The sequence below is a fragment of the Drosophila novamexicana genome, unplaced genomic scaffold, assembly GCF_003285875.2.
Source record: "Drosophila novamexicana strain 15010-1031.04,08,12 unplaced genomic scaffold, DnovRS2.1 tig00000009-arrow-pilon, whole genome shotgun sequence".
Lineage (NCBI taxonomy): Eukaryota > Metazoa > Arthropoda > Insecta > Diptera > Drosophilidae > Drosophila > Drosophila novamexicana.
In genome coordinates, this window is record NW_020824766.1 from 3,835,735 (window position 1) to 3,862,125 (window position 26,391).

The 26,391-nt window shown below is 43.2% G+C and overlaps 5 protein-coding genes across 8 annotated transcripts; 2 read left to right on the forward strand and 3 right to left on the reverse strand.

The window, feature by feature from the left end:
• Positions 1-1,497: 1,497 nt before the first annotated feature.
• LOC115769717 (mitochondrial import inner membrane translocase subunit Tim13) lies at positions 1,498-1,946 on the reverse strand. The gene has a single exon (XM_030714649.1). It carries the CDS (start codon positions 1,851-1,853, stop codon positions 1,575-1,577), a length of 279 nt encoding a protein of 92 aa, XP_030570509.1. The 5' UTR covers positions 1,854-1,946; the 3' UTR covers positions 1,498-1,574.
• Positions 1,947-2,067: 121 nt separating this feature from the next.
• On the reverse strand, positions 2,068-21,173 carry LOC115769691 (phosphatidylinositol 4-phosphate 3-kinase C2 domain-containing subunit alpha). Of its 4 annotated transcripts, none has more exons than XM_030714626.1 (16): positions 20,804-21,173; positions 17,193-18,277; positions 17,062-17,114; positions 14,164-14,880; positions 14,015-14,103; positions 13,306-13,948; positions 12,678-13,248; positions 11,974-12,613; positions 11,662-11,907; positions 11,165-11,601; positions 10,628-11,020; positions 10,363-10,563; positions 4,142-4,338; positions 3,998-4,089; positions 3,788-3,937; positions 2,068-3,719 (listed from the first exon to the last, which is right to left on the reverse strand). In XM_030714626.1, exons 2-16 carry the CDS (start codon positions 18,245-18,247, stop codon positions 3,540-3,542), a joined length of 5,664 nt encoding a protein of 1,887 aa, XP_030570486.1. In that variant the 5' UTR covers positions 18,248-18,277; positions 20,804-21,173; the 3' UTR covers positions 2,068-3,539. The 4 variants fall into 4 exon arrangements, with proteins under 4 accessions (XP_030570486.1, XP_030570478.1, XP_030570494.1 ...); XM_030714618.1 differs by lacking the exon at positions 20,804-21,173 and adding an exon at positions 18,714-18,899; XM_030714634.1 differs by lacking the exon at positions 20,804-21,173 and adding an exon at positions 18,432-18,483.
• Positions 5,823-9,659, forward strand: LOC115768579. The gene is made up of 4 exons (XM_030713226.1): positions 5,823-6,166; positions 6,221-6,414; positions 7,212-7,299; positions 7,810-9,659. Exons 1-4 carry the CDS (start codon positions 6,139-6,141, stop codon positions 9,657-9,659), a joined length of 2,160 nt encoding a protein of 719 aa, XP_030569086.1. The 5' UTR covers positions 5,823-6,138.
• Positions 21,174-21,328: 155 nt separating the features above from the next.
• On the reverse strand, positions 21,329-24,328 carry LOC115769608 (trichohyalin). Its single transcript, XM_030714507.1, has 2 exons — positions 22,925-24,328; positions 21,329-22,871 (listed from the first exon to the last, which is right to left on the reverse strand). The coding sequence occupies exons 1-2, from the start codon at positions 24,289-24,291 to the stop codon at positions 21,374-21,376; spliced, it is 2,865 nt and encodes a 954-aa protein (XP_030570367.1). The 5' UTR covers positions 24,292-24,328; the 3' UTR covers positions 21,329-21,373.
• Positions 24,329-24,542: 214 nt separating this feature from the next.
• LOC115766988 (spliceosome-associated protein CWC27 homolog) lies at positions 24,543-26,291 on the forward strand. The gene is made up of 4 exons (XM_030711088.1): positions 24,543-25,200; positions 25,255-25,635; positions 25,695-25,904; positions 25,966-26,291. Exons 1-4 carry the CDS (start codon positions 24,611-24,613, stop codon positions 26,282-26,284), a joined length of 1,500 nt encoding a protein of 499 aa, XP_030566948.1. The 5' UTR covers positions 24,543-24,610; the 3' UTR covers positions 26,285-26,291.
• Positions 26,292-26,391: the final 100 nt, after the last annotated feature.

A 26,391-nucleotide genomic window follows, 5' to 3' on the forward strand; every position in this document is an offset into this window, starting at 1 on the left:
GTTTTGATGTCTATAAGTCACTTTCTTAAGATAAGCTATTGCAATAATATGTTGATTTAAATAATTTATATTCTTTGAGCTAGACGGAGAAGTGGAGAAATGTTCATCTAAAACTTTACACTTTTTCAGACAAATTAATAATTTATCTTGAATTAACGGATCACACGGCATGCTTAAAATTAAATAGATAGGTTGAGCCGAAATATATTTGGTCTATTACTAAATCTGTATCAGTATCAGTATTTGGACAAGATATATTCGATTTTGTCTATTTAAATGATTTATTTGTATTCTTTCGTCTTGAAGAAATGGTTAAATAAAATGTAGTAATTTCTGAGGCGAAATATATTTTGTCTTTTTCTCAATCTTTTCTAGTATTGACAACATCTGCCTTCAAACGATCCGTGTTAAAGTTGTTCTTTTTTTATCCGGTTAAACATTTGTTTGCCAGTTCCAATAAAATATAATTAATATAATCCGAGAAAATGCAGTGTGGCTTTGCAAAATTACAATAGATTGAACATGCAATTCAAATTTCTATGGAAGGACTAACTCGTTAAAGGACGCTGGGCCGAACTTGGTCTACAAAATTGAAGCTGAACAAAAAGTCTCGCTAATTTTTATACCCTGAACCCATTAAAAATGGGTATAAGGGTATCTTGTATTTGTGCAAAATCCAAATGTATGTAACAGGCAGAAGGAAGCATCTCCGACCCCATAAAGAATATATATTCTTGATCAGCATCAATAGCCGAGTCGATCTAGCCATGTCCGTCTGTCTGTCCGTTCGCCGTCCGGCCGTCCGTATGTATGAACGCAAGGATCTCAGAACCTATAAGAGTTAGAACTGGAAAATAATAAGAGCTAGATTCACCAAACTTGACATATAGCTTCTAAAATAGAATATATATATTTATATATATATATATATTTGATGTTGGAAGAAGAAGGTTCAGGGTATCCCCTAGTCGGGAGCTCCCGACTAGAACCTCTTGTTTAGAATTCATTACTGATCGTTTAAGCAATTTTCTTCAGAAGAAGAATTGCATTCATTATCTGCCTTAATTGAGAGTTAAATGAAGGACCATTAAAATTCTTCACTCAACTATAGCTGATCCAAAAAAAAAAAAAAGCGCCTAGCATTACGTCCTAGCTGGCGTATTTTAACAAAACATATTTTGACAATGGTCAAAATTTGCATATGCCCAGAAACGATGCAATGGATTAGAGTGGTCTCGAAACTACACTACGCTGTAAGGTGCGCTTTGGTCAATGTTCATCCGTTAGCTAACGAGACCATTCCAAACACGATAACGATCGTTAAATTTCGCGCATATCAAGCTAAGCGGAACGTCCATCAGATCCGGCCCCTCCCTATTGCAATAGCTGCTGTTGCACTTTTCGCTGGCTTATCTTTTGCTCGAGTGATAAGCACTTGGGGCTGGTTAGTCGTCAGCTGGAAGACGCTTGTCCGTTACAGATGACACACGAGTTACGTTAAAAGTCACAGAGAAGAGAATCTCCTTTATTACAGGTAAATTTTTGGTTGCGTGTGTAAGCGTGTGTTTTTGGTTTCAGTTTAACGCATTCTCACTGCGCATTGCGTTCAGATGCTCACGCTCCAAGCGATTGCCATAGGTGCGAGAGACAAGATTCCATGTGTCCAAAAAACGATCCATACACTGGGTAATACAACGTTGCTCTGTTCCATCCAATGCCTTTCCCGGCTTATAGATGCACTTTTTGAAGCACTTCTCTGTCATCTTCGAGAGCATCTCCTGGGCATTCGCCACGGCAATCTGTTGCCTTACTTGACTGATCACCTCCCCTTTGCCAAATTGTTTCTGGGCCATTATTATGCTTGAATATTAAACTTGCAATTTTTCAATAAAAAAAACACAATATTTTGTCTATTACAAGTTTGTTTCTAAGTATACAGTAAGCAAATTTCTGTTTTCAAAAGTTTTGACATATGTATGTATATACTTAGTAAATATTACAACTGAATAAAAGTATACTTAATATTGAAGCAGACTCTTTAGCAAATCTTTTCAACCAAAACAAAGTCGCTATATCATTTTGTAAGACACTAAATTATATTAAGGTTAACATAAATACAATTTGTTTATGGTTTGTTTATTACACATTTTCATGAAAATTCTATAAAGTTAAGCAAATCCTTAACATTCTTAGCAAAGAAATGTTTTGGCTTTGTGCATATTAATTAGTGTGCAGTTTGCGTATTAAATCGTTCTAATAGCACTTTGCTCATTTTGATTAGAAAAATATATATACTATAAAATGTTTTTGCAATTCTTTTTCTTTTTTTTTTGTGGGAACGACAAAATGTCATCCTATTGTATAAAAAAAATAAAAACTTGTAGTTTTATTTTTAACAGCTTTTGGAGTGACCCAGTGAATACACCATGAATCATTATATAATATAGTATGTAATATTCTTTGGATCGCAACTATTTAAGAATCTTTAGAATAAATTCCGCACATAAGCTGCTTTGGCAGTAAGCGATATTTGGAATTTTAGTTTTAGTCAGATAAAACCGATTGATAATCCTGCAAATTTTTTAGATCCTAATGACAATAGGGCTACAAATAGTCGTATATTATGATCCCAGCATGATAATGAATCTTCATTTTTTTTAATATGACCCGAATGTTATGATGCATTTTAAATAACTGTTGATATTTGGCTATAGCCCGATTTAATTTTAAATTGAATGAATTGAATTGAATTGAATCCAACCCACTGTCAGGGCTTTAATACTGTAAAAACAAACTGTTGCTACTTCACATCTGTCTTGGACCAAGGCTTGGTAAACTAGGAGCGGAGTCTACAATTTGGCCCAGGGCCAGTTCTGCCAACTGCCGCGACCCAGTTAAATAATTTGTTTAAAATTGCTGAATTAGCTTTCTGAGCACAAACTGGCATTTAACAGGGTAGAAAATGTCATTGAGATGCCAAAATAAAATAGTTACAATTTCCACTGTTTTAATTTAATAGCTGAATTGACACTGCCAAGGCGATGATATTGCATGTCGGTAATTGTGACGGAAATCTACAAAAACTAGTCTAAGAAATGTGCCCTCTACAGTATTCAATGGACTACCCTGAATATATACGAAAAGTATTCACTACCGATCAGCACGTATCACTTATATTTGGTTGATTTATGTACATATACAAAATTTCATCTGATCTGTTGAAGTTTATGCAATAGCTCAATACCAATTGCTAGAAGAGTATGTGTGCGCCATTTCTCAATGTGTTTGTCGCTTTGTGAGTGTGTGTATGTGTGTACGTTATATACAAGTGATAGGTAGAGTTCAGCTAAGTTATTTGTATATGTAAGTAAATATAAGTATAATGTGGAATGTACAATCACTTTGAGTATGTAAGTATTATTGCATTGAATAGACAGGCACTAACATATATGTGTATGTGTGTGTGAGTGAGTGTGTGTGTGAGTGTGGGGGTTCGATTGAGTGTGTGCATGTTTATAAAACTAGGCCAGATTATCGCTTCAATTCCTAGGCACTGATCCCAAGCGATGCCAATCGCACAGCTCCTGACGCAAATCATGTTTAGCGAGATCCAATTCAAAGCCGCCAAGCAGCTCGTTCTCCTGCAGCGTATCATGTGACCAAACAGTCACCTGCAGCCTGCGTTGTTGCACAATATCCAGAGGCATGCGGTACTCCAACTGTTGAGATATAAAGTGTCACATATAGTTAGCAGTTCTGAAAATGTGAAATGCGGCTGTAACCCTACCGTCTCCATGAAGCTAGGCACGCAGGTCTTGCGCACCACTTTGGTTTTACGTTTGGTCACTTTGGTTGGATCCGGTTTCAGGTAGCATTTGACATATGTGTTCGGCTCCTGGCCACCCTGCAGCATGGGCAGTCCTTTGGCGTGGTGTATCTAAAATAAGACATCGCATTAGAGCAAGGTCCTTTAGTTGTACAGCATTAGCCAACCCACCATCACAGTTAACACGCCGCGTTGGTATTGCAGCGATAGACGTATCTGGCCAATTTCATTCGAATTATCTCGCGATGGCTGCCGCTTGACCTCTGCAAAGAAACCAGTTATTAATCTTGCCTTTTACAGCAGAAGTCTGCTTACCTCTTATCTTGGGCATCTCCAGTTTGGCCTCCTGCTGGTCGCGCAACAGCGGATGAAAGAATGTGTATACCAAATCCGAGTGCGCTATTTCCTCCGCCGCATCGAAAAGCGATTTCAGGAAACGCTGTATCAAAGGCAAACGCTTCTCAGCCACAGATTTAATATTGGAACGTCCTACATGAACACCCGCTGGCAGGCTGACATTAAGTAGAAATTGAAATCCGTGTTAGTTATTAGATACGCAAATTAACTATGTATAAATTAAAAATATAATAAGACTATAATTTTCCTTGATGCTAATGAATTCAATCATAATTCCCAAGGGGTTATAGCTTCGAACCGTGGACAAACCCATCAGTCTATAGGAAGGTCTGCGGATGATAGAACCGGAAAGTTCTTGACAAAGCGATACAGACAAGCTGCTCACTCTTGGTGCTTAAACCTTTGGTTCTGTAGGTCTTCGCGACTTAGTTAAGTCTTATTAAGTAACTTAAAACGAATTTTCAATTGACATTTACATTTACAGTCGATATGATATCATTTCAAAGCGATATCAATGAAAATATGTCAAGCTTTGATTTATTAACAAACATAACTTTAGAATGCGTAAACAAGTAAAAGGTTCTAGTCGGGAGCTCCCGACCCTGAACCCTCTTCTTCCAACATCAAATGCATATATATATTCAATTTTAGAAGCTATATGTCAAGTTTGGTGACTCCAGCTCTCGTTATTTACCAAAATTGGCCAAAAAACAGGATATCGATATCGATTTTTATCGATTGCTTGGAAACGGAGTAAGTTATCGATTATCGGAAACAAACTCGATCTGCGCAGGAACTAGGAGCACCTACATCTAAAATTTCAAGTATCTAGCTCTTAAAGGTTCTGAGATCCTTGCGTTCATACATACGGACGGACGGACGGACAGACAGACGGACATGGCTAGATCGACTCGGCTGTTGATGCTTATCAAGAATATATATACTTTATGGGGTCGGAGAAGCTTCCTTCTGCCTGTTTCATACATTTGGATTTTGCACAAATACAATATACCCTTATACCCATTTTAAATTGGTTCAGGGTATAAGAAGGCATTACAAAAAACAAATCGATGTGAACCAATGTAGGTTCGGACAGCGATGCTCTTGATACCCTGAATCCACTTTAAATGGGTAAAAAGGTTTCATATAAGTTTATGTTTTTCAGCAGCCAAGCCGCGAACGCATCTTTCTCAGAGAGAAAGAAATAACAAATATAGGATGTAGGATATCTTTGATCACACACACATTCAGCATATTTACAGATGTGTACCACAAAATTTTGAAAATTAACGCAATTAATGGCTTTGGTTTCAACATTTAACATTAATTGATTAAGGACTTGCGGACACTTGTTAGTAAGAGTATTTGTATTGAAGAGAGAAGTTACAATGTATCTACATAATGATAACGAATTGTTGTGAGGTGAATTTCATGCTGTAAGTCAGCCAGACAAAATAGAAAAGCACATGATATATAGACAATTGCTTATCAGTGACCGCCAAGCGACTGTCAAACGATTGGTAACAGGTAACAATCGTTAATGGCTGATAAATCAAAACTGCCCCCATACCCTTTGCTTGACGGCCGAAGCGGGCCGAATCAAAGAGCAGTGGGTGAAAGAAGAGCGACCCACCAGCAAACCAATCAACGAGAGCCAAACACTGGGAGCGCCACGATATCATTGCGATAACGTGTTGAGCGTTGGCAGTTAACAAACGGCGACGTCAACCACGCTCAATCAGTTAACGGGCGCGTTGTGGTGCGGACGGCAAGCGCTGAGAACGGGGAGAGCCAACAGCCAACAGCCGAGAGCCAAGAGCCAAGAGCTGTGGCACTGGCGTTCGATTAACGCCAACGTGGTGAACTGAACTGAACTGAACTGAAGACGAAAAGCAAAAAATTCATAAAAATCAGGTGTGCAACTGCGAAATGCTGGCCACAAGCGAATAGCAGTGATGGCTCAGCTAACGTATGTGGGCCAAGGTAAGTTTAGCTACCTTCTGTCAGCTTCGAGCGCTTATCAAGTGTCCTGCACAGGTGGGCAAGCGGCCCATGGTCCTTGGCTCAACTCACTCATGCTTCTGGTGAGTCTCGTATTTGTGCTGCTGGGCATCAAAATCTGGGGCTTCCGGCGGCGTCTCACATTCGATAGCGGCGGGCGGACAACGACAACGCGCTCAACTCAGCAGCAGACGCAAACTGCTCCACGATATGCAGCCTACGAATCGCAGGTGCGTAACATACAAATCACGCAACTTTAAAAACATGTCAATTAGTTCGATGAAAGTCACTTATAAAGGTTAATAAGTATCTGATAAAACTTTGAATGCCAACGACGATAAGACGCAGCGAAAACAGACCCAATGCAGATGTATTCGCTCTTTCTTTATGTGTGTGTGTGTGTGTGTGTGTGTGTGTGTGTGTCTGTGTTGTCTATTGAAATGGAGATGAGAACGTGAACGCCGCGCAATACATATCGATAAAAGGGTTCTTAGAGTCGCTCTCATTTAGTCATGAATAACTTTAAGAGCTGCGCTAATTAATGCAATTTATCGATGAAGGGCTAACATGTTTCGATAGTTATTTAAAAAAGGCTTGTACCAGAAACTGCCTGTTCCTTCGGTCTCAATTTAAACGACGTCGCACCTATTCAATTTATAAACAATTCTTCTCAGCCACAATTAACCAATGTCAACAACAATTTGCACATATTTTCGTGCTCATTAGAATATTTTTTGCCGAAAGCCCATCTCTAATTCGCATTCTCGTTGATATTAGCGCGCGCACACACACACTTGCTTTATTTTGTGTCCGTGTTTTTGAGTGTAATACTTTTACAGTTAAGTTTATGACGCATGCGAAACTTTTCGTTATTGTTGCAATCTTGTTGTTGTTGGCGCAGGCGTTAGGCCTGACCAGCTGAGGCCACAGCTGTTTTAATTGTTACAATAAAGCCGAAGAATTGCTAATTTTAGATTGTAAGAATGGGCATTAATAAATCTGCAGAATAATCGTATTGCACTTGCAGGTAAACGGCACGGACAGCGCTGTACATGGAGTATTTCGCCAACGGAATACCGAGGAATTCGAAAGTGCCCGACCGACAAATTCAACAGGTAAAACGTTCAAACGTTTACATATGCAAACGTATGTTTGCATACATACAAATATGTATGCCTGTATGCATTACCTAATGTGAATGGAATTGGAAGTAAATTGCCTGACGCGATCAGTTACTGAGGAAGATATCGCATAGGCTAGACTGAAAGCAATATTTAATACCCTGTACTCATTAAAATCAGTTGAATGTAGATTGTCAAAGCCCCCATTGTTTATATACATATGTTTCTGGATATTTTCATTTCCGTTTGTCGGGACTTAAATCGAAACAAATTGAGTTCTAGGACACGTTTTGCGAACACACCATATGACTTAGAGGCACATAATTTATCATGTGGGTTCCCGTATTGCACACGCAAACCAAATATTAACGTATTGATCTCCCCTAAAATCAAGTATGTTAGTTATTTTGAGCCTTGCCCTTGCCCTATTTCGCAATGTTCTTTCAGGTAATATTGATTCATTCCTTAATTCATTCCGTTATTTATAACTATTCTCTCCTTCAGCGAATAAATACCTCACGGGCAGTGTACCCAATCTGCAGCTGACCAAATTGGCGCCATATGCATACAAGGAGGAGACAAGCATACCGGAACTGGCTGGGACAGTTCCGTACCGTCCAGAGCCTCAAGCAGCACGACGCAGACGACGTGAAGTGCATAGCGCCAGTTATGAATACTATTCAACGCCGCCTACACGCCAACCACCCGCACCGCCCATAGCAGTGGCAGCTGCAGAGCCTCCCTCTCAGCTGGACATTCCTAACTTTGATCATTTTGCCGAGAAATATAAGCTTATTAGCGCCAAGGCCAGCAGCAAAGAGCCGAAGGAGCATGGACGCTATGTCAAGTATGAGCAGGTCGATGATGTGCCGGAACTGTTAACGCCGGATGATGACCAAGTCGGAGCTGCCATTTCTGTGGCTGCGCAAGTGCATCACGTACCGGCTGTTATTCAGACGCAAACGGAGCACGAGCTAAGCAGTGAAGCGGAGCCTGTCCCGGACACAGTGTACAACAGCCGATTCCTTGAGCTGGAGCACGCGGATTCGGCGTTCGTTGTGGAAATTATCGATGGTACGCCCGATTCAATTGAGCAAACGGATCCAGTTATGGCCCGCAACTTATTCGATAATCTGGAAATGCCACAACATATGGAGGATGCGGAGTTTGAGCGAATTCGTTCCACCTACGAAATGAATGAAGCGGACATCTTGGACATGCAACCAGATTTTGCTGAACTGGCGACCCAGCTACCAGCGCCTAGCAGCCCGCCAGGTTTTGGTAAGAGCATTGACGATGACTGGGAGAACTTTGAGAACTTGGAAATTGTGACGGATGTGCCCCAGTCCACTTGGTCAGTACTGGATCCGTCCTGTACAGAACAGATCGACGAAACCAACATTGATCTGGAAAATGTGGTGCAGCAAGAGTCGCTCTTTCAAGAACTGGAACTAATAGCGCCTGCAGATGGACAGCAGACAGGGAGACAGCAGATAACTGTCGATTCCTTTGAACCGCCTCCGTATGATATGGAGCCGCCTATTCTACCTATCCTGCCCGACTACGAGTCACTGATGCAGCTGGAGGGGTCACAGAATAACAAGAACTTGCCAAAATACGCCGATGTCGTAGGCAAGGGCAAGGGCAAGGGCAAGGAAAACGATGCCAAATACGTAAGCAGCATAGAGGATCTATTCGTGGAGCTGCAAGTGAATGGTGAGCCGCCCACTGGCAACTCCCTTCCGCTCGCCGAAGAGGTGCACAATTTCGAGGAGCTTTGCGAGGAGCTGGAAATTGCTGCATCACCGGTGCCAGCACGCCGACCTCCACAGCCAGCGCCGCGCGTCTCCAAGCCGGCGACACTCAATGTGCGCGGTGATGCGCCACCATTGACTTGCTACGAGCGTGAGGAATTGCCCAGTTCCAGTTCAAGCGAGGCGGAAGTGGAGGAAATAGCTATTGCACCACCACTGCCGGCAGCACCACAGCCGACTAAGCGCATTGGACGCACTCTGAAGGTGCGTTTCGATGTGGACAACTTGCAATATTATCAATCTGCTGAGGTGCCCAGCTCAAATGAGTCTGACGTTGAGTTTGAATCTGCGGATGAGCAGGAAAAGCCACAGTTGCCTTCTAGATCTACGCAACGGTTGATCCCATTGCTTCCTGACGAGCCCTCGCCAAATGCTGAACCCGATGTGCCCAGACTCTTCGGCACTCAGGTCTCGCTGGAAGATAGCGATGACGAAGCATTTGGACGCGCCATACGCCAGCATCGATCCATGACGGACGCACTGCGTCCAGTGTTTCACTTGGACCGCACGGCACAGGGTGACAGAATCACAGAGGCTTAGGTCCCCAAACTAAGATGCTGTTCTGCATTTCCTTAGCAAAAACAGTATTTAACATGTAAATAAGTCTATGTATATACACATGCACATATATATACATAAGTATATATCTAAAGTAGGAGTTGCCATATAATGTTGACTATGTTTAAATAAATTTATCATTATTATAAACTACATTTTTAAATAGTTTTCCTCTATTTTCATCACATTTGTGTCCATAAGACATGAGTAAAATGTTTGCCCAGATAAAAGGAGACATTTCCGAACCACAAAGTAATTAAGCACTTGCTCAGCATTAATAGTCGAATGGATCGTCTGTCTCAAGGTTTCAAATTTGGAATACTAGGTTTAAAATTATCGAGAAATTCCTTAGATCTTAGATCATTAATAACCTATCGGACAAAGAAATAGACTACGGATCCCATAAGTAAAGCCCAATTTCCCACGGATATAGGAGTCAAGAAATAAAAAATAGTCTCTCAGTCTAAACTGTTATGTAGAACTAGAAAACTAAAATAAACTGGTTCAAACACATACAAAAATAGATTGATCTCAATGCAGATATTAGTTTGAAAAGAATTTAACTAATTTCTACGAGAAATTCAAGTTTGATCATTATTAATATAGAAAATTCTGTTCATTATCTCCCCTGTTCTTTAAATGTACGCTCAAATGAATAAACTCAAGATTGGATGCGTTCACTTACCTGTGCAGCTTGACCAGTGGAAAGTGCATGCATAACTTCTGATGGAACTCGGTAAACTCGCGATAGGAGCGAAACAGATGCGTTGGATCCAGCTGTCCGTGTCGTGTCACTTGCAGAATGTACATATAATACTTTTCCATGCTGTAGTGCTTCTGGAATCGCACCACTTTAACAATCTTCAGCCTACCATCCTGCTGCATGCTGTGAACGCAGAATGGGCTTTGTTAGTTAAGTTTTTAAATACAGGTAAGCACCTGCCACTCACGTGTATTTGCGTGGCACAAACGATAAGAGCTCACCGGAGCCTTCGTCATTGTTGAAACGCATCTGGGCCAAGTTGTGCAGGAAAAAATTGAATTGGGTAAACCAACTCTTCAGCGAGGATTGTATCATTTTGGCGAATGTGGCCGCTGCCTCCGGATTCGATTGTGAAGGCAACAGGGCGCGACGCACATATGTGACGGCATTCGAATTGACGCCCGGCATGCCCGCTGTAGCCATGTGCGCCAACGTATGGAGCAGCAGGTCGGCATTCTTGCGCACAATATTAAAGGCACGACAGCAGAGATCAACGAAATAGTGAAAATCCGTAGAGGGTTTATCGCCACCATTGATCACATATGCCATATCCGAAGTGAGCACAAACGGAGTACGATCTCTGCAAAATAAAAATCAAAATTTATTCACATGGAAAGTGGAATCATTCTATCTTAGCAGTTGCGTAACGTAGTCATATTTTTAAAGAATTGCTGCGTTTAAACTGCTTAAAACCTAACAATCCAAAGCGATACCCAAAACCCACCTTTTGAAATTGCCAAACATTTGAGCATCGCCCAGAAATTTTCCAAAATCGATGTGAAACAAATGTCCCGAGGTCTTGAGCATAATGTTATCGTTGTGTCGATCACAGATGCCCAGCACATAGGTAGCCACACTGTAGCCGGCGCAAGAGAGTGTAAAATTGCGCACAGCACTTTGATATTCCAACGGACTTGGATTCTGTTTGCCCAGCCATTCGGCAATGGGTCGATCCTTAAATGAGCCCGTTAAACCGCATTCCACCTGTATTTTTCGTAGCGTTTCGGCCTCAGAGACAAGTTCAATCATGCCGCTCTTGTAGCCAGTGGGCACACAATTGAACGTAACCATCTTGAGGTCCAAACGTTCGGCCAGCCACATTTTGTTCATGATGCGTATCAGTTGGATTGTTAACATGTCCTGCTGTAGATCATCACCGCACTGTCAAGAAAAAAGTGATATACAATATGTGGCTAGACTAAGGCAACAACGTTGGGTTACCTTAAAAATGGCGGGCAGGGGCTCACTATCAGGTCCCACAAAGGTGATTTTCAGTGGCAGCGTATTGGAATTGAAGTAGCTGCAGTTGCGCACATTAACACCGGACACCTCCAGCTCAGGGCCCAGCGGCAGACAAGTGGGCTCCTCCGACAGATCCTGATGCACCTGATCCATGCCCGCAACTAGACTCTTCTGCCGCATCGACTCCTTTGCTTCCTTGACAGACTCCGCAATCTTGGCCAAATTCTGCGCAAAAGAAAAGCGATTAACAACATCAACTATAAAAACACGTGTAGCTTGTGTGCTACCCACCTGGCACATGCGATGCTGATACATGAAACGCTTGAGCAGTTTCTCGCCACAAATGGCCATGAGGGCGCGCAACATCATCTTATTACGGCGATAATAGCGCGCCTGTGTGATTTGCGACTCATCGTAGTCCTGATCCACCAGCGAGGCGCCAATTGAGTTGAGCGGATCATCGGGCAGACTGTGTACCAGCAGCCAGTACATGTGATGGGCAAAACGCGGCGACTCCAGGCACTTGGAGAGCAAGAAACGCGACAGTGCCGATGCCTCATATGTGTCGTGCTTAAGCGATTGCACCAGCTGTGGCAAAAAGTCCACTAGCTGATCGTTGGGCATGTGTGAGATCCACTCGACAGCCTTCTCACGCACCTTGGCGTCCGGGTAGCGAGGCAGCAGCAGCTCCAGTGCCTGCAACGGCGATAACGGTGCCCAGGAGTGTAGCAGGGAATGCAAATCAATCAGATTGGCATAATCCCAACTGTGCGCTGCATGCAGCACCTTGGGCAGCGCATTGGGATATTTTTGCAGATAGAGACGTTTCTCCCAAAACACCTCTCGGCGGTCCGTTGCACCCGAATAACCTAGTTCGGCCGTGTCCAACAGTTCCTCTTGCAGATTGGCGTCTAGCGAAGCAAAATCGTAGCTGTATAAAAAAAATGTAAATCTAATAAGTGCATCACTGTAAATAATTCACGATTATATCGTACTGTGGTGCGGGCTTGGGCGCCTCCTGATGTTCCGGGAACTCTATGCGTCCGCCATAGGGTGGCACTTCAATGCTCAGCACCGGACAATAGTCGGGGTGCGGATGACAGCCGCGCGCAGGCGCTGGTCCTAGCATTTTATCAGTGGTGGGCGGCCAAACCGATAGCAAATAGGGACCACAGATCATGGTGCGCTTGAAATCAAACAGCTGTATGGAGCACCAACCCAGCTCCGTGGTCACCTGCCGTCGCTCGCCGTTTGGCTCCGCATTTGGCTCATTCTCGTTGGCCGCCTGCTTGCCGTACAGCACAAAGGTGAGACGCGCCTCGCGTGGCAACGTGCATATGGGATGCTGGTCGAAGGTTAACCACGCACTGAAGTTCAAGCGTGGAAATAGGCCGCCGCTCGTATCATTGGAGCAGCTAAGCACATTGGGCTTGGACAAGAGGCGCGTGCCATAGACGAGCTGCACGCAGAGCGAATAATCCTCGTATTTCCAGTTGGGCGGCGGCCTGTGTAGGCAATTGATGCTCACCACAATCGGCTTGGACACACACGAGATGGGTATAGGAGCTGGAAAGGTTCTGATAATTAAAAAGCAATCAAATCTTAATTTGGGTATTTACTAACTTGTGGAATAATCGGGCGTCTTCACGGAAAAGGCAACGCGAAATACATTGGCATATAGTTCGACTAGCTCCTGGACAGCATCACGCAGCCGATTGCACTTTAGTTTAATTTGCTCAAGCATGGAGCGCGGTCTCAGCGTCACCTGCGCGTATTCACCATAGTCGCTGACGATCTCTGGATTGTTGGCACCCGCCAAGGGTGCATACTTGGTCTGCGCCTCCTCGCATATGCGCTTCAGGTCGCTAATGCAACGCGCTATCTCCAGCGTATCGATGGAGCCGAGCAGTGCGCAAATCGCTTTGACGGCTTGCACCACGCCCGAACAGCTGACAACGCTGCGTCCAGCAGGTGCACCGTCTACCGCCGATTCGAGCTTATCGATTTCCATTTCAAGGGTCTCAATGAGTATCATCATGTTGTCGTAGGTGACAATGGGTACCACTTCATTGGGCAGCACCTGCTCCGGCTGCAGATTAGCGTCGTTCTCATCATCCTGCTGTGTTCGGGAAATGGCCTGCATATTGGCAGCGCTGCGCAAGCACAGACCCAAATGCACATCCTTCTCCAGCTGAAAGCTGTTATGCACGCACTCCAGCTGGCTCAGCTTCGAGGTGGGCGCCAGCCACTCCAACAGACCAATGGGCTGCACAAAAGAATTAGCGAGTATTATAGAAATGCACATGAATCTTGTCGCTATACAAAGACGCACCTTGACCACAAAATCCGTGACAGTGCCCTGCACCTGACCCTCCAGTGAAGCCAGCGCCTGGGCCACCACCTGAGCCACCACTGAATCAACTGCAAGCAAATATTTGGCACATTAGTCAGGTATCCATTAAATCTGTTGATAGCACTTACTGTCGCAGGTGAAGGTCACCGGCGTGCCATAGCCCTTGACCTGCTCTCCAGCCAGTGAATTGGTGACGGCATGCGGCTGCAGCGTATTCACAGCCGGATGCACAATCACCTTAATGCTGGTGTCCATCATGTAATGATAGTTGAACTCGGCGGCTATAACATGTCCCACATTTGTCGCTGTATCTCCATGCGGGTAACTGCTGCGCACTTCACGCACCATATGATAAAACTCCAAGAGCTCGGCATCATCCGTGCGCTGCTCGCTGATCAGCTCGTAGAGCCGGGTGAATGTTTTCCGGCGATCTAGCACTACTCGAGCCGGTATGCTGTTGGTGTAACTATCCGTGAACGGCGGCAACTGATATGGCTTGTATGTGGACACACCGGCGACACCCGTCTCATACAGCTGCTGATTGCGTGGCGGCAATGGAGGCGGCGGCGAAACAGACCCTTCAGTTGGAGGCGCTGCCGCTGGCGCCGCAGCAGATGCAGCAGCTGGTGTGGGCGATGATGAGTGTGAATGCGAGGGCTGCGTGAGGTATTCCTGTCGCCAGCCAAACGAACTGACGCTGCCACTGTTAACGGCACTCTTATCCCACCTGTTGACCGCCTCATACATGGGATCCGAATACTGTGTGCCATTATCGCCGCTGTACAGAAAGTCAAACGGATCGTACTCCGCATAGTAGGAGGTGCAATCTGAGGCGCCGTCGTTGCCTGCAAGTAACGAGTGCATCATCAATCAGCGAATTAACCAAACACAAGCAATCGCACGATGACTATTATGCAAATGCCCACACGACCGAATGGATCGACTAAATCCGAGCGTGCGGCCAAAAATAAAGTCGTTGTCGTTGTCGTCGTCGTCGTCGTCGTCGTCGTCGTTACCACCCCTGTTCAAACACTGCGACGTGGCTAGCCACGAATGGAACTGAGAGCGGCGCAGAGAACATTTCGCAAAACTATGCTAACGAATCTGTTTGGTCTCCTATACTACCCAACAACTAGCATAGCAAAAGGCCAATTGGCTTAGCTGCCAGGGGACGGACGCCCACGCCGCACGGCATCAACACGACACAAAGATTTATTTATATAAATATAAATCCAAATATCGCGTTCGTTATGACCTTTTCTCTATAATATGTTCGGAATATGTTGAAAAACTATTTACGTATACTCTATATGTAGAGGCTGTTGTTACTTAGTTGTTCAGTTAATACTAAGCTGCATATTATTTTATATCTGTCCACTAAAGAGAACTATTATGCAATCATGTTTAAGCTTTTCAATAAAAAAGAAACTATCGAAGATATAATACTTTGTATGGTTCCTTCACAATTATGATTCCTTATCAAATTCTATGAGTTGCAATATTAAAATAGAACAATTATATTTACTATACATATATACATACATATGTTAATGTTTCCAGATGATAAAAAGATTCGATATAATGCAAATAGAAAATTAAATAAATTAATATGTTACATATCGAAGATATATACGCAAACGTCTGAGCGTTGAATTTTGTTTAATAAAACAACAAAATGTTGGTATTTTTATTCTCAGGCATTATTTATTATTGGTCTCATCGTTATACAAGATTGTATTTAACATATGTATGTATATATATACATATATATATATATGTATATTAAAATATTTTATGTGTGTATGTATATATGTAGCTGCAAATCACAATTTCTTTCATAATACTCAAAATTAAGTTAAATTTAATTTGATTGATAGACAACCAAATTGAGCCAGACAAATCTGTCAAATTCATATTCAAAACAGCAAATTTCGAAAAAACTAATTTAGATATCTCAGCTTTGTGATGTTTAATGTTGTTTTGCTGATATTGATATATGGCCAACAGTTGTTTTCACTATATCCTAATGTTTGGCTCTGGTGCAGTCGTGGAAGGCACAAGTTTTAGACTTAAGAATGTTAATTTGTATAAAATAGTGTATGGTGTGTGCAGGTGGTTTTAAGTGGGCACTATTAACATTTATTTGAATCTCGATATATCCACACCAAAACCCTGAGCCCATTTTGCCTTTAGCTGGTGACGTGTTGTGTATATGTGTTGTCGCCTGACTTTGTTATTTTTTACTGGTTTGATTGGGTTTTTGCACTTTAGTTGTTGGTCTGGGTGGGTGTTGTTGATAGATAGTTAAGTAGTTGCAGTTTTTGGTAGTAGTAGTAGTAGTAGTAGTAGTACTTAGTATGGATAGTAGTAGAGGTTTGCACTAAACTGTATTACTTTTGCGACACTGCAATATAGAGAAACAGAAATCATTCAGTTTAACAGGTTTTTCTTGGTTATACTTGGTGTCGATTAACAACAACAACAGCAAACAGCAACAACAACAGCAGCAGCGTTAAACAATAATAAGAAGAACAACAACAAAATCTACTCATTTACGATATTTACAGCGCACCGAAACTCACATACCCTAACCTATGAAGTAAGCACTCGAATTAGCTTGTGCGGACGGACATGGCTTTATTAAGGCCAGCTCTAGTATATATAAATATTTTCAATCTAGCTCCTTTCATATTATTTAATTTAATGATCTCAATACTTTTTTAATAATAATCTAGATTGGGAGTACCTTAAACTTTTTTTTAAATTTTCAATAGTTGAAATTTTCATCTCTGAATTTTTGTTTACATTTATTTTTGTATTGCTAAAAATGTTGAGTTTACGAATAATTTAAGAACTTTATTGATATTTAAGCCTAGACAAGACCCGCAATTTGGATTACAAATATATTGATTCTATCCATGGAGTTAAGAGTCTAAAATTCTAATCGCTATAATAGAAAGACGCTTTATAAATACAGTTCGCATAGAGAAAATGTTGCTAAAAAGAATTTTAGGACCATTGCTTACCAGTGTTCTCATTGAGCAGGGGATCGAATGCCTCCAAGACGCTTACACGGGAACTGCAATAGAGAATGTTTTGTTTTTTCTTTGGATTAAAGAGAACAAACAAAGGCAAACTGAGAATTCATGATGCATACTAATCGTCCTGATTCAAATCGATTAAATCGTTGCCGGTCCGCTGAGCTGGCAACGAGGATCCAACAGACGGGCTGCTACCAACGGGAGGCGTGGGCCGGCGCACATTGAATGCGGTAACTGGCGTCGCTGTGCCGGAACGTGGAACTGAATGGCTGGATTGGCTAGCGCTGATGTTGTTCGATGCGGAAACTGGCGCTGCTGCTCCGACTGCCGCTGCCGCTCCCGCTCCAACTGCCGGAGTGCTGTGTGGACGGGCAAAGTCCACGTGCGTACTGCCGCCGTTATTAGGCGCATAGCCACCAGCGATGCCATAGCCAAAGCCATGCGACGGATACTGAGGCGGCATATAGGCAGCCGAGCCGGGCACAACTGGTGCCGAGAACGTTGGATAGTACACAAAGCCCGCAGCTGGCGCCGGTGCAACTGGCTGCACGGCCAATTGATTGGACATGCTATAGAGTCGCTGCAGCTCCTCGTAGTTCAACGGCCTTTGCTGTGGCTGCTGGGCAGTCGCTTGGTATGGCACCAGCTGCATACCAACGCCGCCTGGCACACTGCCCACTGCATAGCTCGGTGGCGGATAGTGCACTGGCACTGGCGTTGCAGCCGCCACCGGACCCACTGGCACCAAAGCCGTTTGCGGATTATTTGTCTGCATACGCTGCAAGTCCTCAATTAAACGCTCGAAGGTGCTGCCGCTCTCTGGCGTCGGCTGCTTGCTCGTGGGACTGGCAAAGCATATCAGATCGCTGTCCCCGTTGCCATTCCCATGGGCTGACTGCGCCGGCGGCGTGCGCGAACGCTCCACACTGCTCAATGCTGCCGTCGCCTGATGCACCTCCGAGTGACGACGTTGGTAGCTTCTTAGTTCTTGCTGTTGCTGCTGCTGCTGCTGTTGGGTGTAATAATCGACATTGGCCGATTGATAGCTAGTGCCGTATTTCTTGCGACGCCTGTAGTCATCGAGGGCCTGCTGCTCCAGGCTCAGGGCCGTCGCCTTGGCCAAGTCCTCCTGGAATTGCCTGTCGCTATCGATTTGTGCCTGATTCGCCATTATCCACTCAGAATCTGCGCCCACGACCAACTGCAAATAACAAAACAAAAAACAAAACAAAAAATATAATTGGTGAAATTTTGTTTTCTCTTCGAGTCTAGCCGAACAATGCCGTGTGGTTTGATTCGCTTATCTGTGCGCCATTCGGCTGTGCGATAACAAAAGCTACGATAAACGCGATTACGTGCTGTAAAGGTGAAATAAAGAGTCCAAGAGTATTTTACAGACGAAGCAAAAATATATTGTATTCTATTGTATTTTTTTTATTTTTTTTTTTCGAGGGTTCGAGTTGAAGTTCAAGGCCAATCATGATTCAGTTGCGTTTGTTGGCAGGGAGCACGAAAAAATTAATTAATTATTTAGGACCCGAAACCAACGATAAATTATGACTATATTAAGTATATTTGCCCTCTAATCCAAATGATAAATCAATATAATCACACAATATCTATAATTACGCTAATACCTTCGAGACACCATTCCGTGAAGATGTCTTCAACGGCCACTTGATAATTTTTGCAGATAACTTAGAAATTTTATAAAATGTTGTTCTCAGTCTCTCTTTGTTTTTAAATGAGGGCATTACAAAATGTTTTTAGTTAAGAACAGATATTTCAGCAATTCCCTTGTAGACTGACTCAATATTGTCGAGCAACATATGTATGTGTGATTAAAGTGACAGCAAATACTTTTGAATCCCTAAGCTAGTTTTATGTAGGAAGTATTTCATAAGTAGCTTATGTATATATTTTTTTATATAAATATAATGAGCTACAAATAACACGACATCTATTTAAATAACCTACATCTATTTAAATAACCTACTCTATAAGCTGCAGACTGTGACATTAACTTTAGAATTGCAAACGCTTGGCCTCCTTTCGAAGCCTTAACTTATTGAGAATTGTAAGCATAAAGCAGTGAAATGAGCAAGTTAACATTACAGAGCCCAATTTATATGTTGCTTGCTTATAAATATACGAAAAGTTTTCTGCTTTTCTTTGAGCACCGTATCAAAAAGCTTTTTAACCTTAAACCTTACCAAACTCTAGTCTAGTCGCACCTTGGGCGGACCTGTTAGAAATGCGCAACAAGCTTAGTCAACTCGGCGGCAATAGCTTTATTATTATGTTATCCTTCATCGCATATTTGTTTTGACTGTGATAAGAGCTATAATAAGCGGTTGTTGCGGCAGATAAAAAAACAGACATATTTCTCGTTTGTTGAGAAATGTTCCACATTTCGTGAATGATTTCTCATAGTTATTATAAACTATAATCATTTTAAAGTTTGATCCTGAGAAGATTCTTAATGACGAACGATTCTATTTATAATAAATGAAACTATGCGAATTTCTAAAGCAACTGTTAACAGTTCATTATATTATAAAATTGTTTTAATAGTTAGTGTAGTATGTAAAATACGATACCAATGAAATTGAGCAAACTCTAGAGTTCCAGCGTTTTGTTTCAAGATAAGATATATGTCCGCTTATGTATCCCATATCAATGACATATTTTTATATATTCTAATGAGCAGTAAAAATGAATTATTGAAATATTATTGAGTTGTTTTTTTGATAAAAATCACAAAATTTAGTTTTTAAGTCCAATTTTTTGGAGGGGGATAAAGAATTTTTGTGGAGGGCTGACTAAAGAAGGCTGTGTCTAAGAGAGGAGTCTGTCAGCAAAGCTTTAATTGTATATTGTACGAGTTACATTAATATATTTTTCTTAGATATGTTCACCCAATAAATATGTAATTCATTCATGCCGTACGACAAGACTGTTGCATGTGTGTGTGCGTGTGTCGCAAATAAAAACAAACGAATGTGCCGCTTTCTCACGATTGCCTTGAGAAGAACAGCTGTTCAGCATGAATGCTTTTCACACACACACACACACACACAAGCACCACTGAACACATGAGTACAACACAGATGTGTTACCGGTACCCACACACATACAAGCATACACATATACACTATGAAAACGAGATCAAAATGCTATCAAAAAGAGGACACAATAGATAAGAAAACATGCAAACATATGTATGCCGGCACTGTGAAAGTATTAGCTGAGGCAAGGCGAGCCAAAGGTTAGAGCCAATCAATAAAAAGTATTTAAATACTAACGAACAATATATTATGTGATGAGTATGACGAGCAGCAGTTCGACAAGTTCAAATTTGCATACCTACATGCATATGTAAGTATGTATTTATAAAGGTGTGTGCATACGCATACACACATGTAAATGTAGCTAAGCGTTGGCAGAAATGTAATGTAAAAAAAAAAAAACAGATAAATATCAATGTTGAAATATTTTCAGTACATTTATATAAAATAATAACGATAGTCATTAAAAAAAATGTATTTGCAAATTTGAAAAGATATGCATATGTGCATAAGTTGTAAATGCCAGTATACAAATTGTTGGCAGCTCTTGCACCCATACAGGAAACATATACATACATAGCCATGCATAAATATGTATATATATATTTACATATATATAGGTACATATGTGTATTTGGTTTCGCTTTTCATCCACTTACATAGCTCGAGTTTGGTTTCTTTGCACACTTGCCTAATACTGCCGTCGATTTCAGTTGCTTCAATTTGTATGTGCTTTTTACTTATGACGTTTTCATTTGGATTGCTTGTGAGTTCCGCGGCTTTGGAGCTTCCTCCACTCACATGCATACACATGCAAACAAACAACAGATATAACACTAACACAGAGAAACTAAAACTTGTACAGAAAAACGAAACTGAAACGCACACATACACGTAGGCGTTAAACGCGAAATACTGTTTAATGCGACATATTAAGAACAGTTATTGAACAATAAAATAAATATACTTAATTGAATTTTACTAAATTGTGACGAAGCGACCACAAAAAAGAATAATAACAAACGACACGGAAAAATTCACAAAACGGAATGCAACAAGCATAGTAATAAAAGATATTTTAGATTTATGTACACACTGGAATCAGACTATTGCGATGAATATATTAATAATACCGATTGTTGGTCAAAACTATCGATAAGCAGCTTTAAAATTTAAAAATTTGTAATTTTACAATTTTAGAAATAGTGTTTCTTTTATTTTAAAAGTTTTCAGTGCAGGTTAAGATTAGCCAACATTAAGTCTTCGATGTCTAAACTATTGCCGTTGTCCAGGACTAATTTTTTGGAATCGTCATCAAGCCCAACTGTTGTCCAATAGTCCAAATCTTCATTATCCGACAAATTGTACATTCTGCGATAGGAGGCCTCAATGTTTTCGTCCAGCATGCGCTCAACAATATCGCCCACAGGCATTCCCGTTTGACTAACATTTCTATTCTCCAGCTGAGACCTCGACTGAGTCTGCACCTGCACCTGACCCTGTGTCACTGGCTGAGTCGCTGCATTCTTGGTGCCTTGGTTTCCTTTGCCCTGGCCAGCCATGCGTTGCGCGAATTCCACGTTCTCGACGCCCATCTTGCATAGGGCGCACTTGCTTTGGCTAATCTGCTGCTTTATCTTGTGCAGAGTCATGCGATCTTGGCTAAGCAGCATGCGTTCCTGCGAGATTTGTGCCTCCTTCTCGCTGAGCTCCTGTGCACGGTTGGTCAGCAGCTGCAGCTTGGCATGCAGCAGCTGCTCGGCCTCACGAGCCTTGTGCTCGGCAGCGTGCAAACGCTTGATGGCCCGCCGATAGTCGCTGGACGTGTGCAGCACCTCATCCTCCTTGATGTTGAGCGCATTCTCTTTTTCCAGCAGCACCCGCTTGCGCTGCTCCAGATCTCGCTGCTGCTTGTGACAGCGCTCCTGCTGCTCATCCGCTCGCTTAATGGCATCTCGTGCCACCTGTAGCTGCGCCTCCAGCTCCAGTCGCTCAGCATTCAAGTCGCCCTGCTCGTGCAGTTTGTGCTGCATCTCCAGTTTCTGCTGCTCAACTAGGAGGCGCGTGCGCTCCTGCTGCATATCCAGCTGCAGGCGCTCAACCTCGGCCAGCTGCAGATTTTTTAGCTCCGCGATTCGCTTCTCGTCGCGCTCCATTTGCTCGCGGTGGAACTGCTTCTCCCGCTCGAATGCCTTCTTTTCAGATTCGATGCTGGCCATGCGCTGACGCAGCTGCCAATTCTCCTCGGCGGAGTCCTTGGACAGGCGTTCCAGCTGCAACTCCAGCGTGCTCACTAGCTCCATGAGACGACGCTTCTCTTGCTCGGCGCCCTCCTCGTCGATCCTTAGACGGCGCTCCGCGTCAGCCAGGCGGCGTTCACGCAATTCCAATTGCTGTTCGCGCTCCTTGGTCGTGGTCAGGCCCTCGCGCAGCTCTTGCAAATCGCTGGATGCCATGCGCAGCGTTTCCAAGTAGCTGCCATGATCCTGCACAGTGGCCTGCTCCAGTATTTTGGCTTGCCTTATGCGCTCCATGTCCGCCTCATGCGAGCTGCGCAGCATGCGCAAATCGTCCTCATGATCCTGCTTTAAATTGGAGATCTGTAGATCATAGTCGCCTTTGAGCTTATCCAACTTGCCGGAGTAGTAATCTGTAATTTCGGTGTTCTCCAGCTTCAAGCGCTGCTCCACAGCAGCCAAGTGCTGCTCCAATACCTTCAGCTGTTTTCTGAAATGGAAACAGTTTCGAGATCTGTATGGAACTTGTATTGAGGCACTTACTTATAGGAGCTCTCGATCATTTCGATTTCCTGCTCGTAGTTGACTCTCATGTTGGCCACCAGCTCCTCAAGTCGCTGCTTTTCGAGTAAATTACGCTTTACATCTGTTTCCAGCTGCAGCAGCTGTTCCTTGCCGTCATCTTTGGCTGGCACGGAATCAGATGGGATTTTCGCTTTGATTTCAGCAGCAGCTGGCAGATATTCTGGGCGCTCGGCACGCACCAAGACGGGCTGACTCATCATCAACTGCAGTTGCATATTGATGCGTTCCTGCTGCGCCTTGATGTGCTCCTCCATTTGCTGCTGGCGCTGCAGTTGCTGCTGCAGCAGCTCATGAAACTTGCGATCCTGCGTCTCCTGCTTCAGCTGCATTTCGAGCAGTGCGCGCTCCTGGTCCTTCATTTGGGCAGCGATCGTCAGCTGCGTCTCCTGCTGTTGCAGAGCACTGTAGCTGTGGTTGCTCTCCAAGTTTAGGCTGTTTAGCAATAGGATCTTTTGCACTGTGGTGTCCCCAGTCGGCCGCGTGCTTGGCTGTTGTTGCGGCTCGTGCTCCGCCTCGTCCGAGTCGGGAATGCGCAGCATGTCGGAGGTATTCTTTGGCGCTGGTGGGTGCTCTTTGGTTAACTTTGGCGTTGGTGGCGAGGCGGCACGTTCCAGCTCCCCCTCGGCAGCTGCGGGCGCTGCAGCCAAGCCTAGCCAGTCAGCCGTGCCGCGCTTCTTGGACACGGGCGTTGACATACCCGAAACTGTGGCATTTGTGTCCTTCTCTCTACCAAATAGACCCAAAGGATCCGCGTTGAGATTGGCGGATTGGACAGAGGCTGAACTGCGCCTGCCCGCGCCCGCGCCCGCTGCTGTTTTAGGGCGCGCCTGTGAGTGCACGTTGGAGTTGTCCGTCGTTGTATCCGTTGACTGGCGGGACATTGAGGGTTTTGCAGTAGCGGGACGTTTGGGTGCGGCCTCGTTGCCGCTTAAAATTTCATCAAAAATGTTTCGTTTAGGCTCTGCCGCCCCGAGCAAATCGTCGAATAGGTTTTTCCTGGCGCCACCGCTGCTCTTTGGCCGCTTGGGATCAAATCCTAAGTCATCATCGTCGGCATCGTCCATCGATAGCGTCGGCTTCTGTTTGACAATGCGCGGTGTGCTCGAAGCAGACGGTTTGGCATTAGTTTGTTTTGCTGCAGTGGCATTTTGGGCGTCCGGTTCCGATTCCTCTTTTATGCCAAAGAGATCCTCCAGTTTAGTCTTGGCTTTGTTGGATTTGGGCAGTTTTTTTGCATTGCCGCCGGGTGGCGCGTCGAAGAAGTTGTCATTGTCCAAACTATTATCACTGAGTAAATCAGCCAGTGGGTCGTCGCTAAAATTCATTACAACTTCTATAAACTTTCTTTGGTAGGTTTTTTAATTCTTGAAATTGAAAGCAAAGCCAAGGACGACACAATGTAAAAAGAAACCGTTGCTTAGTAACGAACATTGGTATTTTTTGGCACATTATGCTTTGAAGATGTGTACGCACTTTAAATGAGTGCAACAGGTATTTATATCGATATTAAAACATCGATATATTTTACGAACTTAAGCAGCTGTTGGCACAAACAGCCCTGACTTTCTTCAAACGCGTTGCCAACCATCAGCCTAGCGACGCTGCAGTATAGAATTTTAGTCTTATTTGTTTATTTGCTTAAAAATGAGCAATATTTACATCCAGGAGCCGCCAACATCTGGCAAAGTTTTGTTGAAAACAACAGTTGGTGATATTGACATAGAACTGTGGGCCAGAGAATGCCCAAAGGCGTGTCGCAACTTTGTCCAACTCTGCCTGGAGGGCTATTACAATGGCACAACTTTTCACCGGCTGGTGAAGGGATTCATTGTACAGGGCGGAGATCCGAATGGCGATGGCACTGGCGGCGAATCGATTTATGGCCAGCCGTTTAAGGATGAATTCCATTCGCGATTGCGATACTCTCGTCGTGGCCTGGTGGGCATGGCCAACTCTGGCAAGGATGACAATGCCTCACAATTTTTCTTCACATTTGCGCCGACGCCAGAGCTGGAAAACAAGAACACACTCTTTGGCAAAATCACGGGCGATACAGTATTCAATATGCTTAAGCTGGAGGAGGGCATCGTCGATCACCAGGAGCGCCCCATGTACGCACATCGCATCATTTCTACAGAAGTGCTTAGCAATCCCTTCAACGATATTGTGCCGCGCTCCTTGCCCAAAGCAGCCTCAAAACCAAAGAAAACCAAAAAAGAAAAGCAAGGCGTAAAGTAAGTATTACATTTCCCTAAATATTGTGGCTTTCACTAGGAAGTTTTCTTTAGAAACTTTGGACTACTTTCCTTTGGAGAGGAGGCCGAAGGGGACGAACAGGAAACGAGCATATTTGTAAAACAAAATGCTGGTAAAGCAAAATCCTTACATGATGCCACGGATGACCCAAAGCTAAGCAAGGAGCCCATTAAGGTGCCCAAAACAGAGCGAGCGCCAAGCGAGGAAAATTTGTCAGATGACTGCGAAGAGACTGTCACTAAAAAAGCCGCCACTTGCTCAGATATTATAAAGAGTAAACTCGCCAGAGCAACTAAGTCCACATCGGCAAAGCCGGTCAAACGTGAACAGATCAAAAGCGAATCAGAGGATGACGATGAGGACATTCTGATGACCCAGGAGCAAGAACAAAACCAGAAAATCTCCAAAGAAAAGTATGTGCATAACTGTCTCTATGTTGTTTGTATTTGGCACTATTAATGTTGATTTTTAGGTCCAAAATACGTGAAGAAATTGCGTCATTGAAGCGGCAATATCAAATGGATAAGGTCAGCAAGGAGAAACAACTTTCCAAGGAGTCCGAAAAGAATTCAAAGAAGGATGCCATTAAGGGAGCCAGCGAAAATCATTATATTAAAGATTTCATTCAAGTAAAACAAATGTATACTGCCAAGACAAAAGACACTGTTAAAGGACAAGGAAGGTGAGTAGCCTAGTTATAAAATATATAACCCATGTGAAAATAATTGAAATTCTTATATCAGAGAGGAATTTACATTGGCCTTGTTATCTAAGTTCAAATCAAAATTGGACAAATTCAAATATAAATCGAATACTGAGGAGGATGTCGATGAAGAGCCTAAGCAAATGGACGACAGTGTTGTGGAAAAGGAAATCACTGGGGACGACTGGTTGGCGCACACGTTAAATTTCAACAGCAATGTGCCTGTGCTGGCCAAAGATGCATCTACCAAAGGTGATGACTGGTACGATGTTTACGATCCGCGTAATCCCCTTAATAAACGCAAGCGAGGCGCAACAGATCATAATAAATCTGCGCATAAGTCAAAATCCTCTAGGTAAAATATTTGACGTAATAAACGCATTAATTATTTTAGTAGTTTTGCTAAATAGATTTTCAAGTTTTGCGCGTATATCGCAAAGGCCGATACATTTTGATTTATCGCTTT

Bases quoted from the DNA above. Each gene is read 5' to 3' on its own strand.
- LOC115769717 (XM_030714649.1), bottom strand. From the start codon at position 1,853: ATGGCCCAGAAACAATTTGGCAAAGGGGAGGTGATCAGTCAAGTAAGG.
- LOC115768579 (XM_030713226.1), top strand. From the start codon at position 6,139: ATGGCTCAGCTAACGTATGTGGGCCAAG. The intron at 6,167-6,220 runs GTAAGTTTAGCT...TGTCCTGCACAG, and splicing joins GCTAACGTATGTGGGCCAAG to GTGGGCAAGCGGCCCATGGT. The intron at 7,300-7,809 runs GTAAAACGTTCA...TCTCTCCTTCAG, and splicing joins CCGACCGACAAATTCAACAG to CGAATAAATACCTCACGGGC.
- LOC115769691 (XM_030714618.1), bottom strand. From the start codon at position 18,830: ATGCCCTCATTTAAAAACAAAGAGAGACTGAGAACAACATTTTATAAA. The intron at 11,908-11,973 runs GTGGGTAGCACA...TCTTTTGCGCAG, and splicing joins ATCAGCATCGCATGTGCCAG to AATTTGGCCAAGATTGCGGA. The intron at 11,021-11,164 runs GTGGGTTTTGGG...TTTATTTTGCAG, and splicing joins ATGTTTGGCAATTTCAAAAG to AGATCGTACTCCGTTTGTGC.
- LOC115769608 (XM_030714507.1), bottom strand. From the start codon at position 24,291: ATGAATTTTAGCGACGACCCACTGGCTGATTTACTCAGTGATAATAGT. The intron at 22,872-22,924 runs GTAAGTGCCTCA...TTTCCATTTCAG, and splicing joins ATGATCGAGAGCTCCTATAA to AAAACAGCTGAAGGTATTGG.
- LOC115766988 (XM_030711088.1), top strand. From the start codon at position 24,611: ATGAGCAATATTTACATCCAGGAGCCGCCAACATCTGGCAAAGTTTTG. The intron at 25,636-25,694 runs GTATGTGCATAA...GTTGATTTTTAG, and splicing joins CAGAAAATCTCCAAAGAAAA to GTCCAAAATACGTGAAGAAA. The intron at 25,905-25,965 runs GTGAGTAGCCTA...TTCTTATATCAG, and splicing joins ACTGTTAAAGGACAAGGAAG to AGAGGAATTTACATTGGCCT.